General features: G+C 46.9%; 1 protein-coding gene across 1 annotated transcript in view; it reads left to right on the top strand.

The window, feature by feature from the left end:
- Positions 1 to 11,693, top strand: part of LOC138942643 (ankyrin repeat domain-containing protein SOWAHA-like) — a 57,389-nt gene that overhangs the window by 6,525 nt on the left and 39,171 nt on the right. The window contains exons 5-6 of the mRNA XM_070313023.1: positions 2,845 to 2,880; positions 3,107 to 3,211. Of these exons, the coding sequence (XP_070169124.1) occupies positions 2,845 to 2,880; positions 3,107 to 3,211 (141 nt within the window). The remainder of the gene's footprint in view (positions 1 to 2,844; positions 2,881 to 3,106; positions 3,212 to 11,693) is intronic.

The raw sequence follows: 11,693 nt of genomic DNA, 5'->3' as shown, positions 1-11,693 counted from the left end.
AGCAGTGGTATCAACGCAGAGTACTGGGCGAGCGTGTTTTTGAGTCGGCGCTGATGCGCCACGAAGAGCGATAACAATGGGTGATACGGATGTATGGGGGTGGGAGGGAGGAAGGAAGGAGAGGTAGGGAGAGGATGGTGGGGGTAGGTCGGCCGGCTCGTTACCGTGGCTGCTGATGGCCCCTTTGTATCCATTTCTATGATACTTGGCTCGCTCGTTCGCTCGTGCCAGGATCACGTCCTAAGTGATTACGCGGCTTGTATGCGTTCGCGTCTGTTAGCTTTTTATCCGATTACGAACGTGATATACGAGAGCACGTCCATACATCTGCTCGTACATATATCCGCTGGAATACGATGGAATATCATCCACTCTCAGATATCCGGATTATCCCCGATGGAACAGTATAATTTGTTAATATTCGATATATAACGGGCGAATTATCTCTCTTCTTTTCTCGATAAGCCTCGCCGGCGATCAATTTACTCGCCGATTATTATTCTTGTCGCGATGAATCCTCGATCGTTTTACGTCCGATAGAGATATTTAGGAGACGAGAGCGAATTGAATCTCGATTCTGACAAGTGAATCGCGATTGATCGGTTCGCGAACGGAGGACTTTAACAGGCCTGTTACGTTAATTAATTTCCGCTGATCTCAATTAAAATATTAATTACGGCGGAACAATGACTGATCGAAAGAGGCCACCAGCGGTGTAAGGATGGAACGGGCGACTCGCTTCTTCTCGTTCATCCGCCGTTCGCGATGGAGCTGGAGAAATCGCCATCGCGATGCTATTACGATTACCCGGGTCTTATAAGCTTATCTGATAACCGCGCCATTATGGTCCATGTGCGCCGTCGCTGACTGGCCCGTTTGTCCGATCGTTCGTGGAGACCTCTCGCGCCACGGGAGGACGAGAACATTTGCATATCTCCGGGATATAGGCTCGAGATACGAGCGAACCAGTGTCTCCGCGTCCCTCTCGACGTATCTCATCGAAGATCTTGGTATCGTGCGATCGTTTAAAAATCAATCAGCGACTCGCACACGAACGACGGAATACCGTATGATCGCGAACATCCGCGTTGCTTTCTTTCCATTATCGAGATTAGAGATTTTTCGCTCTCTCGAGCAATCGGGATCTTTCTCCTCGAAATCTCTTTGGTAAAAATGTCGACGAATCCAGCTGGGTTTTCGTCGCTTGCATAATTTCGCGATAATTAATCTCGAAACATACGCGGAGAGAAATTTTTAAGGATCGGTTCTTTCTTTTTTATTATATATTCTTGTATGTGCTTTATTAATAATCGAGGATCGCTACGTGTTTCTTTACCAGGTGTTCCTACGCAATTTATGCGAGAGAAATAAAAAGCGGGCGCGTTTTTCACTCGGTCTCATACGGATTGTTAGCGAGTAAAACAGTTTGCCCGATATAATGAGAGAGAAATTAAATATTAATTCAACCGCGCGTGTTTTCGTTTCCGCCAAGCAGTAATGTCTTTCTGTCGCGAATGCGAATACAATTGTTACGTCGCCGATGAAGTATGGCCTCTCCGATGTCACGCGTATAACAAAGTCCGCGTCCTATCGGCGCGCATCTGTGCATTCGCACGCGTACACAGGCGTGTTTGCGAGAGCGCGCGTAGCGAGCACGAAAGCTGGGAACGCACCTCGATGCATCACCTGACGCGACGGGGGGTCAGTGACTATCATTTCGCGAAGAGATGAAATTTTCGGAAGAGATCTCCGAAATACTCTCGCGCGACGTAGTCGTCGATTCTCCCCTTTCGACGTGAGCGAGGAAGGAGGGAGGAAAGGGAAATTGGATTAACGTCGGAATGTCGGGGCGTACTCGTCTCGCGCGTCCTTCGAAATGTCATTTCACTTAAGGACACGCGCGATGTTGTCGATGGATAGAGATATATCGTGGCCGGCTAATGATGACTCGGCCAAATCGCGCGTCTCTTGCGCGGTCGGCCCGGTAATTTATTGAAGAGTCACGATCGATTCGGAGCCGAGTGTCGATATGAGCACCTCGAACAACCGACGTGGCCGTGACGAGTGAAAATACAAACAGTTTAACAGGGATGAGTAGTCGTTTAGCGTTCCTGGGATCGGGAGAGAAATCCTTTCCGCTCTCTCCACAGCCGCCACCTTCGTCGTCGGCATCATCCTCTACCGTGGTATCACGTGCATAACGTGGAACGTTGCGCCGAAGATCGGTTATACGCGATTAAACGACGAGCTTCTCGTTAAAAAGCTTTATTCGCGATTTTAGGATATTATCGAGGATTTGGTCGAAACGAATCGTAAGCAATGTCGAGGGTACACCGTATAAGGCGATGAGAATTTTATCGAAGGTATCTCAAACGTGCACACTTTGATAATAGTGATCGAGAATCGTTCGATTTGCCGAGGGAAAGGAGAAACGAAATGTTTTCGAAATGGGACGTCTGTTCTCGGGACGGCAGGAATTGCGTAAGTGCGTGCGGCCCAGCCAGCCAGCCAGCCAGCCAGTCTCCCAAGGTCTTGCACCGGAGAATCAATTATTGGATCCGTATATCAATCTGATGGGCGAAGCGCGCGCGATGGCCTCCCGCTGCGCTCACGCATTTTCTTCCTCCTCGTCGTTCCCCTCTCCCCCCCCCCTCTCTCTCTCTTTCTCTTTCTCTCGCCATCCTCACATACACGCACATACGTCGGTGCACTCTTCAAAGTGCAACCAACCCCAACGCCATATACAGCGGACCGGTTTTTGCCGCGCGATCGTCCGCGTGACGTAGCGCGTAATGTTGATTTTTCGATGGATCTCAGCTCTCTCTCTCTCTCTTATCTCCGCAGGGCGCCGACGAGGATGACAGCGCTTCCGTTGCATCGGTAAGTTCATCACCCACCGCAGATCGCGATTATTGCGCGCGCCAATCCGATGAGAGAGCTGTTGTACGAGGCATAATTCCCTCTCCGCGGTGAGACGTGCACCTTGATGAACGCACGCCAGGATCGTGGCCGGGGATCTTAATTAAAATTCGCCTGCTCTCGATCGGACGGGCCTCGCTCGATCTTCCGCTAATCGCTAATAATCGCGATCGATGTTTCCTCAAAGCAACTGGATGGAAAATCGCGGGAGTGGTTGGTGAGGGCGGCGCAGGGGGACTACCAGGCGCTGGCGAAACTCGCGGCCGAGGAACCTCGTCTCACCAGACTCAAGGTAAGAGTCACTACTACTCTATCATTTCGCTCTGACCCGGTCGTAAATCATTTCGTGAACATTCGCGCGGAACTCTAAGACGAGCGATAACGCTTTTTTTCAACCAGGATATCGAAAACTCGCATCGCTTCGCTTTTAATTACCATGTACAAATCATGCCCGAAGCATCTTCATCGTCTCTTAAAATAGAGACACAAATGTTATTAGCTATAACCTTAATATCTAGACAAAAGAGAAAATCGTAATCTCCGTCCAGAGGGAATGCGTATATGATTCGTAGCAAAAATATCCTAGATTCGCGCGACATTTATCGGTTTTTTATCGCTCGTGTACGCACGCGCAATGGATCTCCATTGAATTACGGTCACGCCACTTTGGGTGATAATGACAAAGGTAACGGGCGGGTGGCTCGGAAATATATAATTACGGTGTGTGGCTTACTGTAAGGCCTGGGGATCGGGCCGTTATTACACGCACGGCAGAACTTAACACCTGCGGCGTTGTAAATTCGCCGTTTTCGCGCGCCGCCATTGACAGGTCAATAAATCTAAGAGCCCCCGTGGCAATCAAGCGGCCGTTGTATACCGCGCTAGCGATATGTGGAGCGGATCAGGAGTGGCGGATGGTAGCGGACGGGTTAAAGGGCCATTCACACCACTTGTATCGATTATAAATCTTCGTCCGTCAAGCGTTCCACGAGGCTGCCCCTTCCATAACGATATCGCGGAGCGTCAGCGTTAAGCTTTCGTACAAGTATAAAATATTTTGTACATTCTGCATTAATAGTAACGAACTGTCAATACAGAAGAAATTTAATTTAAACGTAAATGGAATAACAAAAAATAATACTTTCAAAATTAATTAATCAAATATCATACAATTTTACTGGCTTATCTTAATAATTTTATAATCGATGCACGCTGCGTGTACGCGTTAAATGTCTCTTCTCCTGTCACACGTTTTTCCTATCCGAGGCAACCTTAACGGGCGCGAGCCCGTTGAACGAGAAAGAGGAAGGGACGAACGAGAGGGTGAAGTGATCAAAAGGTGGGGGGACGTTGCACGGTGGTTGGAGATGGTCGGCGAAAGGGGTAGGAGAGGCGGCTCGACCGCACAGGGGCTGCGTGCTGAATTCATTCCGCTGGACAAGGCTATCCCACACCCACCACCACGCCAGGCCACGTCGGCCTCATCCCTTGGGATAAATTGGCCGAACCCGCGTGTTTGCGGATAACATCGCCGGGATATACGCTCGCCTATATACGTCCGTAGCGAACCCAAATCGTCCACGGTCCTTTTTGCGACGTGTCTCGGACTCGCGGAAATTGGCAACGAACCGCTCTGTTGTTGTTTGTTTTTCTGCATTTTTTTTTTTCCGTTCGCACCGTATCTCCTCCGCAAAACACACGCATAAACCAGACGAATGAACCAATTTACGATCCTCGGATAAGCGAAAAAAAAACAAACTCGAGCGTCGATAATTTTTCGTCTCGGGAGAGATTAGCATAAAGCGAATGATCGCCAAATCGTCGCGTAAATCGGGTAAATTTTAATCCGCTAGATCTATTACGTATCTATCGTGTATCGAATAGATATTATATTATACCGGATCGATTGTTCCTGCGCGCGCCGAGAGTCTTCGTACACGTAGACGTATAATAATCTATCATGGATGAATATGCAACAGAGTTTGGGCCGAAGAGGGTGTGACTCGATAGGGTGCTGGAGAGCTGGGTGAAGTAAGCGACACGGGGGATGTCGGGGAAGAAAGGGGAGAGAGTGGCGAGGGAACGGGATCGTCAGTAGGCATGCCAATTACTCTCCCGGTAATTAAATCAACACCGAAGCTAATCAACGTTACCCCCGGCGTATCTCTATCCCCTTTAGTCGGAATAAATAAATCGGACGATTATTCGATATTCGACTAATTAGACATTACTCGCGAGGACGATGTTGCGAGCAAATCGATCAAATATTTGATTATAAATTCGAAGAGAAAATTTAAATACCAACATGCAGAATTTCTCTCGTATTCTTTTTAGATAAAGAAAATAGCAGAGTAATCGAACATTTTTATTCGACGCGCCACATCTTTTCTTATTGTCTGCGACAGTCACGACGTGTACTTTCTCCTTTCTGTATTTTATCGTTTACAAGCCCGTATTGTCCGTTTACAAAAGCGCGATTCGTGATTCCCAAACGTCGCGGGATAGCCATTGTATTCTGTGGATCAGATGTACATTGTCGTGAGCGTCGTGGCAGTATACTTACTATCCATTCTACTTTATTAACGGACGCGTCTGGCATCGCGATAGATTCGCTTCTGTGAGTCACGCGTGCTTTCCTCGGAAATGCAAAACCGTTGCATTGTCGATTTGACGCGACGCGCGGCTGGGCTGTTGTATCGAGGAGACCCATTATGTTTATTTCCACGAACCCGCTTCTACGCTACTTTGACAGCTGCAGCTGTCGCCGATCGCGCGCGGACTTTATCTCATAGCCCGCATCTCGCTCGTTTCCCATTCCTTAGAAACTCGATCGAATATTTATTAAAATTCATTTCAAGACGCGTTAAGCGATTTGCTCAAGTTACGAGCGAGATTGAAAAAATTCCGGTTTAAACGAGCGATGATAGATATTTGAAACTCGACGAATTATTAATAGCATTATTCGCGGAGGACAACACTGTAGTAATTGAGTTCTGCGTCGCTCACGAATAAAAGCTGTTAGCGAGGATCGCCCGGGCAATATTATATAGCGACCGACCGGTATTTGCGGGTTTGGCCTCCGTGTATTTATCTCGTGGTATCTCCCGGTTTAATAACGCCAGGCAATCAAGAGGTATATACCCCGTTCGTTCCGTTCGTGCATTCGTACGGGTCTCTCTCGCGGTCGGCTCTCGCTCGCCCTCGCTCCATGCCGATAAATAATAACCATTTGTATCGGATTCTAATTACTCGCTCTAAGCAAACAAATAAACGGCCGAAGATGAGAGAGTGCCGTGAGAGGAGGAGGAGGAGGAGAAGGTGAGCTTAATGTTATGGTGTGGCCGCGGGCTGATTTAAGGAGTGCGGGACCGCCCACCTCGAAGATGTATCTCGGAGCCGAGTATCGGTCCACCTGTTATGAGCGTTTCAACGCCACCGTGCGCCCTTCTCCCCCTTTCTTTCACCCTTTCTTGTCGTTGTTGTTTTCTTTGGCCACTGTCGGTCGCTGCCGATCGGCAAAAATTTTGATGCCGCACGAATCGTCCTTGTCCGAGCGACGCGATATCGAGAATGATCCGGCGCGAACGAACTGGAAATAATTCGCGCGTACTCCCGAGCGAGCGCTTTCATTCGCGGCCGATAAATTACGAATATCGCCCTAAGGACTGCTCTTTAAGTGGCGCGTATCCTTCCGTCTGGCGAACGTGGGAAGGAATTCGCTTTCAGAGACGACTCTCCTCGATGAGGAGAAGCGATCCTTTCTCGCGATGACGGCCATGATCGATAAGAGGCAGCGCGCGAGAGGAGAAACGCGTTTTCGCTTAAAAGGTCCTCAAAAAAAGGCCGACGGTAGTTCGTTACCGGTGGGCTATTAGCGGGCGTAACGCACGTCGTACGAGCGTCGAAGGACTAAGTAAACCCAGGCTAACAAGGAGGCGTATCCAACGGACACGAATGATCTACCGATCCAAAGTTGGCATTATTCCGCTCTCTCTCTCTCTCTCTCTCTCCCCCTCTCTTTTTCTCTCGTTTGATTCTCCCGTTCCCTTTCTCTTTTTTCTTCATATATATATATATATATATATATATATATATATATATATATATATATATATCCACGGGTCCTACCTCTACCTATAGGCGAATTTATCTACTTGTGCGCCTCCTACCTACGCCCCCGAATATTAACACTCTGATTTATGCGCGTAATTATCTCTAGTTATTTTCTTAGTACGACCCCGGTGTACCTCTCTCGGCATAGCTTGTCTTCGTAGCTGCCGGTGCTGCTGATGCGCAACAAATTAACCGTTCCTTCTTCCGCCTCCCCGCGTTTCGCGATCCTTTTTTCTCCGTCTCTCTCTTTCTCCTCTTTTCCTCGACGCCGTTCGTTCTATCAATATGTATTTATAGGGATCTCATTTAATTTTGTAATTGCATTCTTATTATTCGACGTATTTCTCCGCGAACGGACGCTCGATCGGAGGGGAGGAGAGGATGGTTGCGTCCGGGATGATCATTTATCCTCGCGGCGCGACTCGCCAAACGACCTGTCCCGCTTCTCTATGGACCATGTGTGTGCTTTGAAGTATAGGATATATATATGGCTGAGATATATTCCCGTTCGCTTGTTTAATGGTTACTATTAAATTTATCTCGCGTGCGTCAAAGATGCCTTTACGATGATTAAGGATCATTAGACGATACCGAAGCGTTACCTTGGACGGGATCTCCCATCGCGAATACATCTCGAATTTATCAGATCGCAAAATATTGAAACATTCCCTTTTCGACGTTACATTTAATGCGCGACAAATCAAATCGATTTACGATTCCGATAATTGAATCTCGTTTGAATGGCATCGAAACGTTATCGCGTGCGACTGTATAGTCTTGTCTCGATCCACACGCAGGTAAAAAAAATCGAACCCGCCCATGATACGTATATTTTAGCTGTGAGTAGGTTTTATGGAGCGCTGTGAAAGGTGTCGAGAATCAGGGCGCCAGGGCGTCGTCATCTCGACATGGGATCATCTTGCGTGGCGTTAGTTACCCTTTTTACGAGTCTCCGTTCTTCGGTTGCGCTCCTCTCGACCAGAGTCCCTCTAGAGTTTCATTTTTCGCCCCATTGTACAGATCGGTCGATTTGCTGCTGGTTTACTGTTCAGAAACGACTCGGTTGGTTTTTCGTGGCCGTTTGTTCTCTCGAAAAAAGATCATAAAGTACCACTCGAGCTGCGACATCGATAACATAACGAGAAAAATTATTGTTTCAAAAATTTTCAACAAAATTCGTTGACAAGAATTTGAAGTATTCGTCTTTTTTTCTTGATAAAAATCACGTTTTTATTTACTCCTTTCATATCTACGAAAATAACTCGTCGAGATATGTCGCGTCATAATTGGTTTTAGCTGTCACCGATTATAAGACTCGATACAAGTTCTTCCTTCTTTCATCGTCGCTAGTCGCTATCGCGATAAGAGGTGCCACAAACTCGTTTCGGCCGTTGAATTAGCGTATTGGTACAGCCGATGTACACGCTTAATATTAATATCGCTCGTACCATTGATAAAGACACGATCGCACGATCGCGCGGGATCATCCGCGTTCTAGCAAACGGGCGCGGGATCGGCAATCAAGGCGCAAGGCGCTGTATATAAGCCGACACGCGATAACCGAGTCTAATTTAAATATTTCTCGAATAATCCTGGCGCCTTTCCCCCCTTCGTCTCGCGCGAAATAATGTCTGGTATACATCGTGACAGGAATGTCCCGTACGTACCACGTGATTAATGTCGTAGTACAGGTGTACCGATACATTGTAACGCGTACACCCGTGTCGGGGATACCCGGCACGCACACGGCAGGCTCTCCGATCCGCGCATAATTTTACCGCGCCTTGAGCGAGGTTCCGAGAAATTATGCGCGTAATAACGAGGAACGACGAATAACGTCGGCCTCGACGATATCTACCCGCGAAATCGTTCGTGACGTGCGCTCGTCGATCGTGCACTCCCAGCGCAGCCCTGGCACGTCCAGGGGAAGACGAGGAGGAGGAGGAGGAGGAGGAGGAGGACGAGAAAAGGACAGGGGCACGCAGGGCGTTCACACCGCGCAGGGGGATATACCTTACGCTCTTCTTTTGCCCTTTCTATATATCCGTCATTCTCCTTGGCGCGTCAAGTTTCTCCCTTCTCTCTCTTCTCCCCTTTCTTCTCTGTCCCCCTGTTGTCCTGCTTGTTCGCGCTGCGCGCCGCTAATTAGCTTCAAGACCGATGACTATCTGTCCAGCCGCATGTCTTTAAAGTGGCGAGCCCAAACATCCGGTACGCCTTTTCCGTTCGGAATTCGAGTCCTTCCACGGATTCGTGACAACGACGACGATGTAACGCTCGCCTGCGCTTTTTCTCGACTTTGTTAGTGTAAAAAAAGTACGCGTATTTCATCGTCGTTGACACCACTTATCTTGGACAAGTTATGGGATTCTTGATTTAAAGATGAATGTTTTTTTTTTTCTTTTCTTTTCCATATACTCCGTATTGTCTCATTAGGAACGTTTTTATATCTCGAGGTCGTATAGATATCCGAGAAGAGAGAGAGAGAGAAAAAAAGAGATGCTTATCCGACACTGTCATTATTACGTATGTCTGCGATATCATTTTATGAAAGTCTGTGTGCGAACAGGTGTAATCTAATAAACATAAACTCTTTAGTTGCACTACAGTACAAAGAATGTCTATCTGATACACGCGGCGGTGTAATGACATAGGTTTAATGCAGCGTGTATGATTAATGGTGTGCTATATATGAGTAACATACACTCATTTAAAGGATATATATACGTATAATTAAAGAGCATTTATACGTGTAAGCGTTTTATCGCTACATACATCGCAGGTGCATCGCGAGAATGCGAATCGCTCTCCGACTTTGATTCCATTACGAGTCCCGTATATCATCGCCGATGCATAGTAGCGATCAAAACGCGGAATCATTAGCCGTCGGGATTCACCGCTGGCGTCTCATTGAATTTGGAATCTTGCCTAGAATTAATGTGCATGAAATCGCCGGGACGATATGGCGGCGACGCGACACTTTCGAATCGACCGCGTCTCGTACGTGAGATGGAGGATAACCTGCACAAACACAGACGCACCATCGTCGTGCAATTAGTAAGCGGAGCTCATTATGGAGATTCTTCGCGTAACTAAATACTTAATACAGGTCTCGCTGTCTCTCTCTTTCTCTCTCCCCTTCCCGCTTTGAATTCGTAAAGAGTCGTGGTGTGATGGCTAGAGGCAGCCAACCCGCATATAATGACAGTCGCTAAAAGTGGAGGAGCCTCTGGCGTTCCTATAAACGCGCAATGGCAGATACACGCACGCGTGCGCGCGTGCTTCCCTGTATGAGAACCTGCTCTAAACGCATCGAACGGATCGCGTGTCGATCTACGCCGAGATATGTTACTTTACAGTTGTATCACGTTTTGCGCGTGGAAACAAAGCCATTGTTTGTAGTTCGTACATGCTACGCCCGTCCGAGCCGACCGGCCACGTCGCAAACCGCGTCGTTTACGGCGATCGAGGATGCGGAGCTCCCTGTCGAAATCCTCGTCGATCTCTTCTTCCGACCTCCTCGCTCTGTCCATTTCGGTTTAGATCGTCGCGCGTGATGATAGAAAGCATCTTGCAAACATTTTCCGAAACCTCGAGCAATATATTTTGCCATTAGCGTTACCAATTTAGCTTTCTTGGAAGTCTCTAGTATGGCTTCTCTTGATATCTGTAGCGCGAATTTTTAGAAATCAAGTCCGCAGAGTACAAGTCGCAAACTTGTGGAACTTGTTTACAGGTTCCGTTTGATTTTTTTTTTTTTTTTTTTTTTTTACCGTAATGTATATACGGCGGGTCACACTTCACGCTTCGCCGACGTGTGCGGAGGAGTAGCGGAGGAGGAGGATGGTGACGGCACCATCTGATGAATTTGTGAGACGTTGTTGATATTTCAGTGTCAGAGTCGACGGTTTTTGTCATTTGTAGCGGCGAGCTTCGGAACGCCGTGTATACGCGCTGCGTCGCTAAGCTAAATCGAGTTTAGACTTTAGTTACGCAATGACGCCATTTCGGAACGAGCCTGTATAGTGGGTGTTCCTGTAATTGTGTGATGTGTGGAACACCCAGTATACAAAGTGTACACATCTCATAGTCTTTTTCCAACAACATATAAATATTGGCCGAGAAGGGGGCAAACTGAAAGAACATCGTTTCAATGATGAAACATGAATCTTGAATAATAAAAAATAAAACGCTCGTAATCGTGTAATCAGTGCGAAAAATGCAACAGCAAATAACAAGATGGTAGTCTTTATTATAATATTCTTAATTTTCATGAAATAATTTTGATAAAAGAGAAATTTAATTTGACATTTTATCAGTCTAATACTTGCTGGAAATTGCGAAGGATGGGAAGATAGACCTGAAGGTGGTGAAAAAAATATCCGTTCAAAATAATTTAATGTATATAGAAAATATTTAATATTAATATAATTTTAATATAATTAATAAATTATATATATAATTATAAAATTATATAATATGTATCCAAAATATTTTATATATATGAAAGGAGAGAGCACACGAGCTGCGCGTATCGTGTCACGCTGTACAGATAAGGATCCAGGTTTCGTTTTAATGCGACTACGAATGCTTGTTAACGACCGCCGCTCGTGGGTCCGTCGCCTCGGCTATTATATTCACATGTACACGCACACACGCGT

The sequence above is a fragment of the Polyergus mexicanus genome, unplaced genomic scaffold (assembly GCF_030449975.1).
Source record: "Polyergus mexicanus isolate NDT 795.1 unplaced genomic scaffold, iyPolMexi1.0 SCAF_23, whole genome shotgun sequence".
NCBI lineage: Eukaryota > Metazoa > Arthropoda > Insecta > Hymenoptera > Formicidae > Polyergus > Polyergus mexicanus.
Note: the sequence above shows the minus strand (reverse complement) of the source record. Positions and strands in the feature narration are given on the sequence as shown.